This window comes from Agelaius phoeniceus, chromosome Z (genome assembly GCF_051311805.1).
Source record: "Agelaius phoeniceus isolate bAgePho1 chromosome Z, bAgePho1.hap1, whole genome shotgun sequence".
Lineage (NCBI taxonomy): Eukaryota > Metazoa > Chordata > Aves > Passeriformes > Icteridae > Agelaius > Agelaius phoeniceus.
In genome coordinates, this window is record NC_135303.1 from 90916661 (window position 1) to 90935791 (window position 19131).

The window sequence follows — 19131 nt, forward strand, 5'->3', positions numbered from 1 at the left end:
TATAAATATAAATTAAAATTTATATTTATTATATTAAAACACTACATATTTATCCTGATGGGTGTGAGAGTCAGGGCTCCATTTTACACCTGATTTGTTGGGTGAGAAACTAGAGAAGTTCTGGAGGTCATTTAAGCACAAAGATGTGCTCAGGGTGTTTTGCAATCTTCCCTTCTAGATCCCAGCTCCCTGCTCTTTCTTTTTCTGCTCTGTGCTGCTGTGGATTTATATGTGTAGAAGACAAACCTAAACTTGCTCAGGGCCTTAAAGTGATGCTGTTGTACCTTAATAAAACTGTATTTAGCCCTGTGATATTGTGAAAACTCTTGAAAATATCTTGAAAGTATAAAAGCAAGGAACAATTAAATCTTGGGATCAGCTCCCAAAAGGATTTGCACCGGAGATTCACACTTAATAAAATACAGAAAATTGCATTTTATTTTGGTACATAAATACTGGTAGTGGGGGACTGTGGCATTTAGAAGAGAGAATCACTCCACCAGAAAACTCACTTCAGCAAAATGATGCAGTCCAGTTGAGCCCTTTTTATGATCTGAGAAATGACTGTTTTTATAGCACACTAAATAAAACCTGCTATTTGAGCTGGAGGTTTATTAGTAAAGGTGATTTTGTCATAGCTGGGGAGGGCGGGGAGGAAGGAGAGATGAGGGATGAACATCAAAGCAGAGATAGGTGCCATTCAGGAAAAGCACAGCAACGTCTCAAAAACGCACTACCTATCATCATCACACCCCCTAGCACCACCAGAGACATTTTATGTCACCATTTTGTTGTTTTTGTTGCTCCAGTACATTATTACAAGCCTGGTTAAATTTCCCCTACTGGGAAAGACTCGGCTACGGGTGTGGTGAGGAACCTGCAAAAACATCTGTATGGCAGAGTTATCTGCAGGGAACCAGATCCAGGGGGTGGTAAAATTGGCTCCTTTAGGAGAGCAGTCAGATTTTGTCAGGGCAGCTTGTGATTTTGCAGCTGCCCAAAATCACCCCTTCTATGGTCTTGAAAGAGGACTTGCAGCTGAGCATTTTTATTCCCATAGCACAGGTCCATGCCCCAGGAGTCCCACTGCACTGGTGGACATCCTTCTCCAAACCTGTCTTCCATCATTCCTGGGCATTCCTATGGATTTAAAATCTCCTGATTGACGAAAAAAATCTTCAACAACTGTGTCACAGGGGCATCATCTCTAGTCCAGAAACAGAGATGTCTGCCCTGCTTTGGCCTTATCAAGGTGTGCAAGGAAATTTCCCCAGCCATCCCTTCCTAGGTTTCTAGGGAAAAGGGGAGAGGGATCATTTTCATAAGGTAACAATGGTGAAAAATAGTCTCATGTTATGGGGAAACTGGACCATAAATCTCCTGAAGCCCCACTCATCCTGTTGCCTTTTGCAAATGGAATAGGTTCCACTTCATGTCTGCTTGGACTGTTGTAAGGCCTGCAAGGGAAGATGAGAGTGGTCCTATTCCTTTCTGTCAGAAAGGTAGGATTTTACTGGTGAAAACAAAGCAGAATCCCATTTTGCAGTCTGATCTGAGACCAGCTTTTTGGGAGGGCCCAGAGCACATCCTGCTGCTGGATGTGTACACCCCACAGCACCCACTGGCTCTGCACAAAGTGCAGTGGCTCTTTGGTGTGTGCCCAACAGAGCCAGAAAATTTCACCACGTATGACCTCCCTAGGCAGACCTTGCAAAGGGAAGGAACCTCCCACGTTTTGGTTCAGGTCACTGGAGTTCATCTTTTCACAGTGAATTTCCTGAAGGCACAAGTGACGCTCTCACTGAATTCATGGAACAGGACTCAGATCTTCATTCGGGGAAGTCAGAAGACGCTGAGCATTTGACCTGTCCTGCAAATTTTCAAAGGGTTTATAACCCAGCTGTTCCTGATAGATGTTCCGGCAGATTTCTGGACTTTTTGCCAATGCTGTTGCACATTTAATGCTTCATGCTAGACCTTAGCTGCAATCAGGATGCTTTGGAAGAATTAATCTGTCGGTCAGTAACTGCTAAATGAAGTGCACGCTAAAAGAATGATGAGCTAACTGACTGCAGCTCACAGCTTTTATGAGCTTCCCCAAATGCCTGTTTTCAGGTGAATTCAGCATCTCCTTGACATTTAAGGACTCAATTTATAATCAAATTTTTTAACTCTAGTAGAAAGAATCACTGCCCTCAATGGAAAAGCCATTTATATTTCTCCCATCCCTCAGAAAAAAAAAAAGAGTATTCAAGGTAATGCTGCAATTCCTATATTAAATGAAGGATAAAAGAAACCTTTCAATGCAAATTAAGAACTTCAGGCTTTTAAAAATTATAGCAGAAATTTAAAGTGCACAGCTGTTCACATCCTTATTTCCAGTTTAGCAATCTCAGACAGGCTGAGGGCAACTGAGATGGTGAAGGGCCTTGAGGGGAAGCCACACGGGGATCAGCTGAGGTCACTTGGTCTGTTTGGCTGGAGGAGACACAGGTCAGACCCCAGTGCAGTTACAGCTTCCTCATAAAGGGAAGAGGAGGGGCAGGCACTGATCTCTGCTCTTCCACTGACAGGACCAGAGGGAATGGCCTGAGGCTGTGTCAGGGGAGGTTTAGGTTGGATATCAGGAAAGGCTCTTCACCCACAGGGTGCTTGGGAACTGGAACAGCTCCCCAGGGAGTGGTCACAGCACCAAACCTACAGACGTCAAGAAGAGTTTCTACAATGCTCCGGGGCACAGGGAGGGATTGTTGGGGTGTCCTGTGCAGGGGCAGGAGTTTGATCCTTGTGGGTCCCTTCCAACTCACCCTATTCTGCCATTTTGGGATTCTGGGTTTAACATCCTAGAAAACACCACAAGTCTTTCAGAGATTAGTACCCCTTACTGCTCCCATTTCTGCAGGTCCCAGTCTGTCTTGGGATCCTTCTGCTGTTATATTTTGGCTGAGCCACTGCACATATGTGCATTGTCCTCTACAGCTTGAAATTAAAAAGTGGAAGACCAAGATGAGGTAGGAACTTGGACAAGCAACATAATAGTGACACACTGGTGACAGCAGGTTGAGCTCCACAGAATTAACCATTCCTGAAGGGATGGAAGTATGTTTTGCTTATGAATAATAAAGCCTTAATATCACTCCTGCAGGCAGTTAAGTTCATTAGCCAGGGTTTTGAACAAATGAAAGCACTCGGCTCAGCAAAGATGCCTCGCTCGCTTCTGATGTCTGAAACACTTGCCTAAAAATCCTTGCAGTGGCTTGAGGCCAAACAAGGACAAGCCAGGGAGATATCAGCAGCTGAATGGGGAAAATTGTGTGAGTCCTGTTGTAGTCCACCTTAGCTGGTGCCCAATTGTTCTCTCCCAGCTGCCTAAACCGAGGTGGCAAACAGTGTTATGGTTAAACACGATATTTAAACTGCATTGTTGTGTCGACGATGATGGGTTCTTTGTTGGAGATGACAGAAAAATCCCATTGTTTAGAGTTTTCCCAGACTCGGTGCTTAATACAAAGCTCTGAAAAGCACAGGGTTGTTTAAACATTTGATAAAGAAAATATGTGCAGCGATGGGTCTATTCCACCAGTAAGGAGCAGATCAGCCTGCAGCACCAAATCCTACCTTTATAAATTCAACATGTTGCTGCAATTTGACAAAATAAAATCCCCAATCCCTCCATGTGGAAAATAGAAGTGTCTGCAAAGCAGCAGAAGATTGAAACAGTGTGCAAATTATTCAGTTTAAAGCTGGTAGCAAAATGAATTTGGAATAACTTTGGAATTTCTGAATTACTTAGAAAATCAAGACGCTTTACCAGGAATGCATGAAAAATTACAATTCACAACCATGTGAGCATCTTTGTACTGTTCAGTAATCTCTGCATTGATTTGTCTTTTCCTTGGATAAGTGCTTTAGACAAGGTATTCTCAAAGCAATCATGATGCCAAAGCCTGAACTTCAGCTTCTCTGTATTGACACAATCACAGAACGGCACTCCACAGTCTGGGATGTTTTGTGTGGTGAATGGACACAAAGAGATGCTGATTGGCTTTTAATTAACCCACTCCCACCCCATGCTGTGTTGTGCTCTTGTGGGCATTTTTGCATTAATTCCTGCCTCTCTTTGTACGTCAAATGAATGTTCAGGGGTTGGAACTAGATTATCTTAAAGGTCCCTTCTAACCCAAACCATTCTATGATTCTGTGATCCACACTCCTGAGTGTGATGGTTGTTTGGGCTTTGTGCTCTTTGAGACCCTGGGAGCTGTAGAAGGAATAAACTCTGGGAGTGATAAATTTGCAACAGTACTCTGGAAAATGCCCTATTTTGGAAACATGGCAATTAATTTTATGTTACTGTTGCTGATGTGTTTTCTACTGGTGCATCACTTTTAATTAAAGCCCCTACATCAGTTTTGAACTAGATTCAGTGGAGTTCCTCAGCAGACTCCACTGTTTGTGGTTTCAGCACAAACAGTGCTTTTCTGGTTTGTATCCCTCATCCATGGCTAGAGTCACTGAGGACCTGAAGAATTTCCTAAGACCATTTCAGAGACTTGCAGTTATGAACTGACTTGACTTGATCACAGGCTCCTCACACCTCATGTCCATGACTGCTCAACCTGTAAGTCATCAGGCCAGAGTTATATTTGCCTGAGCCTGCTGTCTCCTCCACTTGGCATCTTTTATTTACAGAGTAATTCTGCGCTGGGAAAGCTCAGTGCACTCACCAAAAGACATGAAATATCTCCAACCTGTAGCTCTGATTAGAGCCTGCAAGTGAGCAGTTTACAGCCATCCCATTGGGACACAAGGGGAAATGCTCAATTTTGAGCAAAAGTATGAGCTGATCCAGGATTATTTATTCATGTGTTGGACCTAGAAATCTCAGTTTTTTCTTTCTTTCAAAGGGTTTTTTTCTTCTCTGGTAACATGTGTTCATGCATGTCTAGGAAGCAGAAACCAAAGAGAAAGCTTTTTCAAGGGGAACAAATAATTTGGAGATTCTCCAGCTTTTAGGAACTCAGGACAAGAACAGAGAACAATTTTTCAGAATGCCAATTGCATTTCCAGTCAGTACCTGCAGATTTATTCATTCAGCCTGGAACATCTCAGGCTGACAGTTTGCTAGACTCCCAAGTTCTGTTACAAGGATTGTCTGGAGTACTGCTGGGTATAAACCCAAGTTAAGCAGCTCTGAATTCAGGCCTGCCTTCCCTCTGAGCTGGCTGGGTACAAAGAAGGTCCAGTCTGCATAAAGCATCTCTGCCACAGCAAACTGCTGTGCCTGAGCTAAAACCCTCCTCTGCATGGTTAGGAGGCAGCACCAGGGGATCCCGCACCTTTCCAGCTCAGGAGGAAAAGCAGAGCAAGTGCCCTCATACATCACAGCTTCACCCCATGGATTTCCAATGAGATGCCAGCTCCTAGGCGGCAAAATTGACACCAAAAGATGCTTGCAAGCTCCTAGGCCACACAGAGGTTTTATGTGATGTTTTGATCTGTTCAGATTTACTCTTTCTGGTGAGGCAGGGGTGGCCCTGAGATAAAAGAAAGGACTTCCCAATTCCCTGTTTTAAGTGATATTATGCACTTAGGGAAGACTTTCCTCCTCTTCTTTTCTTTTTTCTTTCTTTTTTTTTTTTAATTTTGTTTCCATCCCTGTGAAGAAGATAACAAAGGATGGCATGTCCTCAGAGCACACTGATGTGTCACTGTGGATGCCAATCCCCACAGACGCTCCTGATGTTATTAATTTTTAAAACAAACTTGCTGATTGAGGTTCTGACTGCCTTTAAATTGTCTCTACAAGGAGACTGTGTACTAATTAACCCACAGAAACAATCAATGATGTACCTTTTTCAAGTTTCAGGGTGATTAGAATATGAAAATGAAGAGCACAATGGTGCAGATGTTTTAAAATCACAGCAGACAGCAATTAGTGACATGGGAACCAGCTGCTTATCTCTCCAGATAAAGCCTCTTAATAGGGAATTACACTTGAGGAGCCATTACACAGATGGATCTGCGAATGATTTAAAGAGGGGGCGTTGTAGTATTAACTTTGATTTGCAAGCCAGATTCTTGACAAGCTTTATGTGTGTTACCTCCTAAAAAAGGTGCATTTGGAGCAGGAGAGAACGATCCCTTTAAGCACACAGATTTTTTTTTTCAGGTGTTGGGTTTTCTAAATATATATTTTATCATAATTTTCTTAAAAGTTTTATTTTTTTTTTAATTTGGATTTTTTTAAATCATTCTTATTATATTACCAGACCATTGATTTTGTTGTTGTCATCTGCCCCCAGTTTTTGCATTTGGATTGGAAGCACCATGTGAGAACGAGTAGGCAGACTGAAGCATCCTTAAAAAGAGTCCCTGGGGGATGGATTCTGCTGCTGGGTACCCCTTGCAGAGTAGGGTGCTGCCCCTCCTGGGACTGGCACAGCATCATCTCCTCAGCTGCAAGGGCTGCATACCAGAATAAAACTGTTTTGGGGACCAATCACGTCTGCAGGGCTGCACAGGACTGGAGGGACAGCATAAAACACACAGCATAAAACCTTTTCTTGTCTGTGGCCAGTGATCACCAGTGTATGGGATCTGTCCTGCTCACAGGTCTGCCCACCACTGCCAAAGCTGAGGCCTGAAACTCACCAGTTTGTCATTCAAATCTTATTCTACTAATAAGAGGATGCTAATCTTATTCCACTAATAAGAGGATTGTAATCTTATTCTTATAGTCTAAGGTTTAGACATGTGCTGGATCAGGTCGCTCAAGCCTTTTTGCAGTTACAAAAGCTATCATCTTTTTGTTGTATTTTGTTTTCTTTAAAGGAAAGCAGGGATTATTCAACCTACTAAAAACATCCTCTTTATATACTGAGCTGTATATGAAGAGAAATATTGACCAAGTATGCTCAGTTGTAGTAAAATTACATGAGTTGATTTACACTTCTACTTCCACAAAAGAAGGAGCACACTCTCAGTGCAGAATAGTTGGCTGTGGAAGAAAATCCCATTTAATGAAAGGGCAAATGACAAGCCCTGAAGGCCAGCACTGAAGTTTGAAGCATTTTTAGGGTCTCATAAACTAAAAAGTAAATAAAGATAAATCCTTCTGTTTTCATGAAAAAAGCCCACTATTCTTAATGCTGGTCTCGGCTGGCTGCCACAGGAACTCTATTTGAGCCAACAGCCCTATGGAGCTGGAGTATATTACATACTTACTGACAAATAAAGTAAAGAATTTGGGTGAAAGGTATCAAGAGATCAGTTTCTTAAGATTCCCTTACCATCCTGACAGGTCTGACATCTCTGTCAGCTTAGCAGAGTCTTGGCTTAGCTGAGCTAGGCCTTATTGGCTTTTTGGGATGGTGCTCACACAGAAGGGAAAATTGAGGCCTAAGCATTAGGACTAACAGGATCAAACAGCAGCCCAGATGAATACATGGGAAATAAAATACACTTGGCCACATTACTTTCAACTGATTTAGTAGTGCTTTTAGGTAAACAATCCCCACATATCCAGTTCAGCCCCTGAAACCCAACCTGCTGCAGCAAAATTGTCTCTAGTCACTGTGCTGCAGAGGAATAATTTTTGGGTGGCATGGATGTGTCTGGCAAGGCAGAACCAATCAATGTTTCTCTGGAAGAAGTTTCATGAGGAAACCCAGCAGACTGTAATGTGCTTGGGCAGATATATAGTTCTGACATCCTGCTTAGGAAATGGAGTCCCCTGATCCTGCAGACCGGTCAGTTTTTGAAGGCCTGTTGAAATTGGAGTGCTTATCTGCGTGATTAAATGCCTCCAGAGCTGGCACCTTTGATGACATAGGCATATCTTCCTCTTGAATTTTAAGATCGATGTGGTGGTGGCCTGTGCTGCTGGAGCAATGACAGGGCTATCATTAGGGATGTGCTGGGAGTTGCATCATCACTGTGTAATGTGCAGGCCAAAGAAATGGGGCTGGAGGAGCCAAGCCCATATATCAGCATTCATCGCTGATCTATAGCTGGCCTCTCCATTCTGAGCCCTTATTAACTGCCTTAAAATACAGATCAGAGATTATTGCTCCTTCTAGACCATGGATCTCCATGTGTGTGATAGATATGGAGGGAATAGGATGTTGCCAGAGTGCGATGTGGTTTTGTTCCCTGCTGTAACCTTCCGTCTTATTTTTATCTTTTTTTTTTCTCTTCCAAATGAAACGTTTCAGGTCATTTAGTTTCAAAGCTCAGCACTTGTAAGTAACGTGGGTGTAAGAAGCTGGTTTGGCTGCAGCCAGCAGGCTGGGATCTGTTCAGGAACAGCCTGGCCCTGCCTCAGTGTGGGTGCTGGGGCCCAAGAGGGGCCTCAGTCCAGTACTTCCAGGGCTTCTTCCCATCACGAGTTGTGGTAGCTTGGGGAGATGAGGTTTTATGTGAGGCTGGAGAGAAGCACAGCCATCTCCCCCTGGGACATCACCAGGGCATGGCCTGCCCATCTCCTTGTGCCAGGACACCCAGCCTAGTGGGAGAAGCCCAAGTGGCCCAGGCAAAATAGATCTCAGGAGCTTTGGGATCAGTTTAAAATAATTTAAATAAAACAAGCTGTAAAACTCCAGTGCTGGTGCTGCTGGTTTCCCCTCCCTGGGCCCATCCCAAGATGTGGACGTGGCTGGGCCCCCTGTTCTGAAGGAGGGCATCAGTGTGGGTTGTGTCCTCTGTGTGCTGCAGGGCTCGTGTGTGGGAGGCCACTGTGAGGAAGAGGAGGAGAGGGATTCATTCCCCAAGGGCTGTTTATGTTTTCAGCTCTTTTCTCAGGCTGAAGAAACCGGGTGTCGCTCACCCACGACATCTGCAGCTCCACCACAGCTGCATGCTTTCGTTCTCTCACTCCACAATTCCTGGAAATCTCTGTTTTCCCTGAGCATGGCTGGTCCATGTGTGTGACAGCTGAACTATCCACAGGATTTAAGACTCCCTGATTGCTGTTCAGACAATGGACCAGAACAACTTCATCATTATTGCCTATTCCAGAAAAGCCACATGTCTATATTTATATGGGCATGAAAGATAGCTCAGCATCAATTTGTCAATAATGTGCATGTTTAGTGGCCACTAAATAATGTGTCATGGGCTTGGGGTTGTCTTTTCAAACTTCTCTGAAGTTGCTCAGAACTAGGGATGCCTAATTTTCCCAGCTCAGAGCCCTCTTATTCCCTTTTGCCTGCTTGCCCCAAAATTTGTGTTGCAAACACCCCAAAGGGGGATCTAATGGGCTACTGAGAGGAGCTTAATTGTAACAGGGTGTTTGTAGGAACACAAGACACACTGTATTTATCTACTTTTCTTTCATTGGTTTTGTTTTTATTTTCAGCCTCATCATTTATTTGACATTCACAACAATGTCAGTAGTTTGTGCAAAAGCAGTTGTACGTTCTGACCCAGAGCTTTACAAAATAAAGCTGCAAAATCAAAAAAAAAACCAAAACCCCAAAACAGATCAACCAAAGAAAGTAAAAAACAAATAGATAGATACTTTTTCTTTAAAAGGAAAAAGTTACAGCTGAAGTAAACCATTTTTTTTTTTTAGCTGGAGGCCCACCAAGAGAAAAACAGTAGAGTTTCTTTTGCTCTGTAAGAGTCTTCAGCATAATTCTGCCCTTGCTGTAACCTCTGCGGCTTGAAGAGCTCCTGTCAGAGTAGAAATCATGTTGAAAATATCTCTCACCAACATTGCAAATAGCAGAGTTTTAAAATGGGAAGGGAGTAATGCAAATCTTGAACCTGCCAAGTGTGCCTCACACACTTGACGCTATGCATATGATTTTAAGCACTAAGTATGCGGGGATGGCTTCCATGTGTAAATTCAAGTAAATCTTTGCAGAATCTGCCTTCACAGGGAAGTGGACCCATGGGTTTTCCTCTTGTTTGTTACAATTTCCAAGATAATTTTGCAGTTTTCTTGTTTACAATAATGAGTTTAATTGCTGCTGTTGAGCCTCAAGTTCTGTGAGTGATTATTTTTCAGGAAAAAGGCATTCTCACCAGGAGGCTGAGTTGCACCATTCATCCATTGAAAGGGGATATTTCACTTGTGTTTTAAATTAAAAATCAATAGAATATGTTCCCTTAGTAATTTTGCATTTATAGAAGTATTTCCACTGTTTTTAGAGTAGGGAAACCAAACAAAACTTGTTTACTGTGCATGAAATCTAAATGCAAATTTGGCTCAAGTATAGGAAGATTTTATAAAGGTTCCTTACTCTTACAAAGTCATTGTTGTTATTCACTGCATAAATAAAGAGCTGCAACCAGTGGTTATGAATGGGCTGCTAAACTAATTTTTTTTCCTGTTTATTTTCTGCTCCCTTCCAGGTTTATGACAGGCCACAAAAACATTCTGCTCTGCACTATGATCCGGGCCTCCAACAAGACTTCACCAGTGACACCTTAAAATCAAAACACCAGCAGAAAAGTAGCAACCAGCACCACCTTGACTGGTCAGCGAGCTCCGACACTGGACCCGCTCCTCAGAGCTGCTTCATCAGCACAGAGCCCAGCAGAGAAGCAATTAGTGCCACCAAGGTCTCTGCTCTGGAGCCAGGAGTCTCCTACAGCAAATCCCAGGCCAAGAAGTCCTGCAGCAGCAGCAGCAGCAGCAGCAGCAGCAGCAGCAGCAGCAGCAGCAGCAGCAGCAGCTCGTGGGGGCAGCTGTCGGTCAGTAGTAAAGAGCTGGCAATTTGCAGCACAGTCCCATCACCCAACAGCATCAGCACGGCCACCCAGCCCAGCAGTGCCTCCGAGTGCAATGGGCTCTTGCCTCTTGGAGATCAAGAGGGAGCTGTGCAGCTGGAGGCCCCCGATCAGCCCGCTGGAAGTACAAAGAAGAAGTCCAGCAAGAAGGACTTGATGAGCCAAACCATGCAAACCACAGATATGGAGTGGGTAAAGAGTGCTCAGAAAGCGTTTGACAGCAAATCCCATGACAGCATGGAAGGGAAAAAGGAGTCTTACTCGATGGACAGCATGTTGGATATGTCACCCTCAAAGCAGAATCCCGTTTCTGCCGTCACTTGTGAAAGTGACACCAATCACGTACGAATTACTATCCCAATAAAGTCTCCGACAACAGATGCGTCGGGCCACAAAAGGAAAAAGAGGCAATCCATTAAATCCTCCATAGAGAAAACTATCCAGGAGAAAAGCCTGCCTTCCGTGCTTGCTTTGAGCAGTGAAATGGCAAACAGGACCAGCTCTCAACCAGAGGGGAGTAAAAAAGATGTTCGAGCCACAAAACCAGGGAAAGTGATTGAAAATGAGTCCCCCTTAGTAGCAATTGACAGTGGTGTGTTCACAGACAAAGCATCCCCCAACAATGCTGCCCGACCCAGAAAACCTCTACCTGTGACATCCACTCTCCTACCCACCAATCTTTCCACAGCTGGCAAGTTACCTGACATCCAGCACCCCAAACATGCAGCTAAGCGTCGGTGGACCTGCAGCAAACCTAAATCTATTATTCGGGAAACCTCCCTGACGACGTCTGAGAAGCTGATGGTGGAGCCTCCTTCAGCCTATCCCATCACACCATCCAGCCCTCTGTATACCAATACAGACAGTCTTACTGTGATCACACCTGTCAAGAAAAAAAGGGGACGACCAAAGAAACAGCCTTTGCTCACTGTTGAAACCATTCACGAGGGGACCTCCACCAGCCCAGTGAGCCCAATCAATCGTGAATTTCCAGGAACAAAGAAAAGGAAGAGGAGAAGGAATCTGGCCAAGTTTGCCCAGATGGTTCCAGGAGAGGACAAGTCCATCAGTGAACTCAAATTTCACAAAAAGGTCGGGAAACTTGGGGTCTTGGATAAGAAGACCATCAAGACCATTAATAAAATGAAAACCCTCAAGAGGAAGAACATTCTCAATCAGATCTTGTCCTCCTGCTCCAGCAGCATAGCTCTGAAAGCAAAAGTCCAGCCACCATCTAGTGCTGGGCCGACCACCATTGATGCCAGGCTAGGGAAGCAGATCAATGTCAGCAAGAGGGGGACTATCTACATTGGTAAAAAACGGGGCAGAAAGCCAAGGGCAGAGCTGCAGCCTCAGCCAGAAGAACCTAAGACAGCCATCAAGCACTCAAGGCCTGTTTCCAGCCAGCCAGAAAACCCAGCAGTGCCTTCCAACCTGCAGTCACTTGTGGCATCGTCACCAGCAGCTATTCATCCGCTTTCAACACAATTAGTGGGGATCAACGGCAACCTCAGCCCTGCAAGCACTGAAACTAATTTTTCAGAGTTAAAAACTATGCCAAATCTTCAACCTATCAGTGCTCTTCCTACAAAAACCCAGAAAGGAATGCACAGTGGAACTTGGAAGCTGTCTCCGCCCAGGCTAATGGCTAATTCACCTTCTCACCTCTGTGAAATAGGTTCTCTGAAAGAAGTCACGCTGTCACCAGTGAGTGAGTCTCACAGTGAGGAAACCATCCCGAGTGACAGTGGGATAGGTACAGACAACAACAGTACCTCTGACCAAGCCGAGAAAAGCTCAGAATCCCGCCGGAGATACTCCTTTGATTTCTGCACCCTGGACAATCCAGAGGCTATCCCATCTGACACCAGCACAAAGAACAGGCATGGTCACCGGCAGAAGCATCTCATTGTGGATAACTTTCTCTCTCACGAAAGTATTAAAAAGCCAAAGCACAAGAGGAAAAGGAAAAGCCTGCAGAACAGAGATGACCTCCAGTTTCTGGCAGACCTTGAGGAACTCATCAATAAGTTTCAAGTGTTCAGGATTTCCCATAGAAGTTATACATTTTATCATGAAAATCCATATCCCAGCATCTTCAGGATTAATTTTGATCACTATTACCCTGTGCCATATATCCAGTATGACCCATTGCTCTATCTTCGCAGGACCTCTGATATGAAGTCTAAGAAGAAGCGTGGTAGACCTGCCAAAACCAATGACACCATGACAAAGGTGCCTTTTTTACAAGGGTTCGGTTACCCTATTCCCAGTGGGAGTTACTATGCACCCTATGGAATGCCTTACACATCAATGCCTATGATGAATCTTGGTTACTACGGTCAGTATCCAGCTCCTTTGTACCTGTCTCACACGCTTGGAGCGGCTTCCCCATTTATGAGACCTACCGTGCCCCCACCCCAATTCCATGCAAGCTCTCACATGAAGATGTCCACCACTGCCAAACACAAAGCAAAACACGGAGTGCACCTGCAAACCCCTGTGGGAATGGGCCTTGGAGACATGCAGTCCTCCTTGGCTCCTCCGAAGGTTGGAGGAACAAGCCTTTCAAGTGGCCGACTTCACAAGAGGAAACACAAACATAAGCACAAGCATAAGGATGAGCGGATATTGGGGACTCACGAAGATCTGAGCGGTCTCTTTGCTAGCAAGTCCACTGGCTTCTCCAGCCACACCATCAACGAGAGGCTGAGTGGCTCAGACAAAGACCTGTCCTTGCTCAACGAGAAGAGCAAGCACAAGGAGAAGCAGAAGCACCAGCATTGTGAAACCGGGCACAAAGGCTCAAAGAGTAACTTTGAAGTGGATACGCTGTCTACGCTATCACTTTCTGATGCCCAGCAGTGGTCACAGAGTAAAGATAAAAGTGACTCAAGCAGTGATCCCATTGACTCTTGCACAAAGAGATACTCTGGTAATACTGAGAGTAATGGAAGGTCAGAGTCCCTGGACATGTTCGGTGAAATAAATTCCTCAAGTGAGAAGCGGGACAATGATGCAAGTGGGAATAAAAGAAGAAGCTTTGAAGGCTTTGGAACTTACAGGGAAAAGGACATTCAGCCCTTCAAGACAAATAGGAAGGACAGAAGTACTTTTGATTCTTCAGCCTCTTCAGGTAAGCTTTGTCTTATTCTATTTTACTTTGACTATTTGCTGCACTTGAATTTCAATGCTAAACAAAGAGGGACTCACCATTTACAGCAAATACATTTATGAGATAATAACTTTTCTTGCTTCTTGACTATCATTCTTCATCCAAACTTAGGGGAGATCAACAAGAAAGTTGGCCACAACTTAAGCCCAAAGTTTTACAAGTCTTCTAGTTGTTACACAATACTTTTAGAGATATTTGTCCTGCCTTGACTTATCTCTCTTGTTGCACTTCTTCCTAAAATCTGACCATTGCATTTTGCAACAGCAGCAATTGTAATACCTGCTGGCAAGGTGGTCATCCTTCTAATCAGTGTCTAACATCACAGGATCAAAGTCACTGTCCAGCATCTGGGAGAAGAGCACAGAGTCTCTGCTCTGGCCCTTAAAGTGACCAAAACCCATTTGTTGCTGGGGTGGACCAGACAGGCGGGAAGGTGTGAAGCTGTGTCTGTGTCCCATTAATGTGTTCTACTGCTGATCCAGAGGCATCCACCATGGTGATGGCTGGGCTGAATATTTAGAGATCCTTAGTACAGTCCTAATGTAAATCTGTCACTTCCAGTCCACAGGTGTAATGTAAAATAAATATCCTGAGCACTGAGGGCTGTGGGAAGGGACTGGTGTCATGGAAACAAACACTCTCCAATGGACTCTGAAGAGTTTTAGGTCTCATGACTTGGAAATATAAGCTGGGTAGATGAAGAGGGAGGAAGCTCCTTTCAGCTGCTAAGGACATCTGTTCCTCTCCTGCAGAGTGGGGAAAAAGGGAATCTGAATCTTGCCTGAGAGAGTGAATTGTACTTTACAATAGGGAGCTGCTTTTGTGATGACACAGAGGCAGGTGTTTTGGTGCATTACAAATGAATTTAGCTTGGGAGCAAGCCCAGTGCTTCTACACCATCAGATATTTATCACAAAGCAGATTTCACACTTAGCTGTGGAGAGGGGTGAGCTTTTCTGAATCAACCAGTGGTGGATGAGATTCTGATGTGCTAAAAAAAGGGCTTCAAAGAAAAGTAGCTGATAGCCTTCAAAATTAAAAGAAAATTAACTGAGAACACAAGAGTAGAGAATTTGTACAACTTGCCAATGTAAGGATGTAAAGTTTTTTACTGACTTGTAACTGATCGAGTTCCAAAGACAGCTCATGCTTAAGCCACCTAAACATTTCCAATTCCTTCACTGAGACCAGAATATGAAATACAGTAGTGAAAAATGGTCTGAAATGACAGATTACCCCAAGAAACATTCCCATTCATGATATCATATTATATTAGACCAGTTGTGACATCAAAAAATGATACATCTAAAAATATAGGAAAAGAGATTTAAATAAGTCTCTGAACATCAGAGTTGCAACATGCCTGACAAGGAACAAAGATATTCTCCACCAAGTGCTGCAGTGGCTATTTCATTAAGGAAGCTGGGTCCTGGTACATAGAATTAAAAGGCTTCAAAGTGTTTAACAAGCTTATTTTTCAATTTTTTTTTTTAATGGAAGTTCACATTTTTCACAGTTTGTTAACAGCCTTTGCATTTGTAGCCTTTTTGCTCTTTGAACAGAAGATGTTTGCTAAATCTGCTAAATTTTCAATATATTTCACTAAGGCATAGCAAACTGTCAAAATTCCCAACAGTGTTGAAGTCAAATTAGTTTCCAAAGTCGGGGCATGATCCCCACCAGGCTGATTTGAAGATGGAATTAGTAAAGAAAAAGTCGATTTGATGTTATTTTCCTTCCGTTTATTCCCCATGACAATAAAAGTATAAGATGGAGGGCTAGAACTTGTCATGGGGATGCCATAAGAATTGCAGTTTAAACTTTTTAAACTAGCTCTTGTTTAAACTGAAATTAGCATTTTTATTTATTTTTTGTTCTTCATGCTTACAGCCGTGCAGCATTCCCCATGACCTAATCCATCACCTCTCAGATTATTAATCAATTTCTTCATTGTCATGCTATTATTTAGATGGAAAAATCATCAGCAGTTAGCTAAGCAGAGCCAGATAACCAGAGCCATACCTTGCACTACAAGGAAAAATACTAAAACTAAACAGCTCTGCCAAGAAAGGCCTGGAGCCAAGACTGCTCATTAAAGCCTAGAAACATCTGTCTGCTTATGAGTGCCTAAGATCTCAGTGCAGCTTTTTTTTCCTCTCTGCCTTTGACCTTCGCTGGGATTCCCAGCAGAGGTCTGCACTTGAGTCTAGCCATAACTATTTAACCAGTTCCCACAGAGGGAGGATTGCTCTCTTCCATGATAACCTTCACCTTCTTGCTCCTAACTCACCTTGCATTTCCCTGAGGAGATTGACTAATCAGAGAAATATAAGGAAAAAGAAAAAAAAAGAAAGCCCTACGAGGACATATATGTCCATCGTAGGAGGCAACTTCCATAGCCTGATTGCTCTTTCCTTTCAGTATTTGTCATCTGTCACAAGTTAAAAATAATACATAACAGAGATAAGAGGAGACATCCTGAATATTCTGATGAAAGCTGAAATTAGATTTATATCACAATTTCAGTGTTATCTCTACTACACATTTTGGTGTGCTCAGTAGTGCCATTTGCAACTTCATTGCATTCTTCTGGAGATAATATACATATCAAAACCTACCCACACTCAGTGGATATATCTGTGATGAGAGGGATGAGAGAACCACTTATGTTTTTTTGGGTTATTCAGACACTGCAATTTGTTTCAGTGTGGTGTGCAGCTGCAGGTACCATTGTGTTGTTGTTAATTTATGTTTTTGTCTCTGTTGTGACAGCTCTTAGCCATTTCTGAGAAGTTTGGTGTTCCTTGGTGATAAATAGTGGCCCTGCTTATGGTAGAAAACAGTCCCATTGTACAATCTTTAAGCCTAGGTATGATTTTACTATCTAGAAAGATATAGGCCATAAAGGGAAGAGCTGTCCTTCATATCTTTGGGAGAAGCTGATTGCAGTCCTGGCTCAAGAAAAGTGCTTGGCACAGGTTTCCCAGAGAAATTATGAATGTCCCATTCCTGGAATTGTTCATGGACTTGGTTGAAGTTTCAGTACTGTTGCTAGTGAAAGGTGTCCCAGCTCAGCCCAGGAGGTTTGGAAATTGATGACCTTTAAAGGTCCCTTCCAACCAAGCTATTCCATGATTCTGTGATTTGATGTGGAAATCTGTGCCTGAAGTGAGCAGACCCATTAAGGGAGTGTCACCAGTTACTTTGGTTGGTCACAACAAAAGTCCATTTATTGTCCTGCACCAGCCTGGACTATCACTGGCCATTCTTTAGTGGAGACCTTGTGAGCTTTGAGCCAATGTACATCTTTTGGGACCATTTTGGGCTAAATGTGCAGTGGCTAATTTCCCAGTGGCCTCTTCCACACCATTGTTCTGGAGAAGCTGGTGTTCCTCCTTCCTTCATAATAACAAGCTAACAACTCTTCCCATCCACTCCTCATGTACTGTTGCATCCTGGTGCCTTTTTCTGAAATTGCTATTTTTGCTAGATTTCTTGTGCTCATCCAACCCTCCTGCATTTAGAAAGACTAATTAATCAAAACTAATTTAACAGTGCTTTTCTATTTAGCTGAAGACTATTCCAGTGGCATTAGCCTGGTCTACAGGCAGGAGTACAGCAGAAAGTGTTTCTGATCCTGCCTTGCTGCAGACACTTGGGCACATCCTAGACTGAGCTCTCAAGCTGTGTGCACCAAGCATGGGCTCAGTTGACTCCTTCCTTCCCACAGTCAGAGGTACACCTCAACACACTTGCAAAGCAGCCTCGGAGTCCTTCTGGCACTGTGTGACCTGAGGCACTCTGCACAGCTGGTTGGCTGAGCCTTTCATCTGCTTTTCAGGAGTTACTGAAGCCCCAGGTGAGGGACCCAGGGAGAGGTCACAGATTGGTGCTGCAGCTGGGCTGGGGAGACTGAGTAGAGCTGTTTTAAAGAGGCCCTCGTGGCAAACTCCACATCTCCTTGTCATGTGTCTGCCTGTTTCCTGATGCTGGAGAAGAGACTTCCACTGCTGATGAGCAGCCTCAATGCCATAGCTCGTCCCACAGAAAAAAAGCAAGATTGTTTGTCGCTTACTTTTTTCCCTTAGGTGAAATAATGAGGAAAAGCACATTTAACCTTTTAAGACGCACAAATAAAATGGCAATTTGCATGTACAACCTGTCAGATTATGCCCTCGTTACAATCACTGCAGGCCAGGATGTAGCTGGAGGTGAAGCAGAGGTTGAGAGTTGCTGTATGCAGGGCTACATTTCTGATTTTCTTTGTCGTGAGACTAATCAAGGTCTGTGCTACTTTACTGTCACACTATTTATGCCTCCTTGGTTTTTTTTTTTTTAAATAATGATTATGTGAACAAAGATTGCCTTGCTTGCGTGTTGGGTATCATGGCTCAAAGATCAGGAAGTGCATTGGTTTTATCAGATACAGCACAGACACCACGCACAGTATATTTACAGGAATAAAAAGTTAATCACATGCAGCTATTAGGAAAGCAGTAATCATCAGTCTCTGAATGCTGGATAGCTAGCATGAAAAACACGCTTTATAAATTAATGCTTAACTTACCTACAAGCCTCCCAGGCTTTCCCCCCTCAAGGTCCAGCAGTGCTACTTAGCTGAATTTCTTCTGACTTGAATTTCTGGCTTGACCTTTCCTCCTTATTTGTTTTGTACAGCGCTGGTTTTACTCTTGAAGGAATCAGTATCAGCTTTAGCCCTGATCAGTCACAGTTTTACACTGAGAAGGGATCAGTATCTCAGTAGTGGATAAGCATATTTGTTCTAAATGTATGTGGCAGATGTACGTAAATAGTGTTAGCCAATTACCTTATTAAACTTTGCTGATTTTTCGTATGATAATACTTTCCACAAATAATTTATAATTTTACATAGGCCTGGAATCACAATGTTGGTTCATTATTCTGCAGTGAATTCACTGTTTCAGTGAGAATGGAAACAGTAGGACCATGCAGTTTGACCCACTGTTTTGGGTCCCTTATGGCAAGAAGGGTGTTGAGGCGCTGGAGCATGTCCAGAGAAAGGCAACAGACCTGGAGAAATGTCTGGAGCACAAGTCTGATGAGGAAGGGCTGAGGGAGATGGGGAAAGGGGCCTCAGCCTGGAGAAAAGGAGGCTTGGGGGGGACCTTGTGGCTCTGCACAGCTCCTGACAGGAGGGGCAGCAGGTGGGGGTTGTTCTCCTCTCAGGTAACAAACAA

General features: G+C 43.6%; 1 protein-coding gene across 3 annotated transcripts in view; it reads left to right on the plus strand.

The window, feature by feature from the left end:
- SETBP1 (SET binding protein 1) overlaps positions 1 to 19131 on the plus strand; it is a 270174-nt gene that overhangs the window by 176760 nt on the left and 74283 nt on the right. For all 3 annotated transcript variants that reach the window (XM_077171103.1, XM_077171101.1, XM_077171102.1), the window contains one exon: positions 10360 to 13873. In XM_077171103.1, coding sequence (XP_077027218.1) covers positions 10360 to 13873 — 3514 coding nt within the window. The remainder of the gene's footprint in view (positions 1 to 10359; positions 13874 to 19131) is intronic.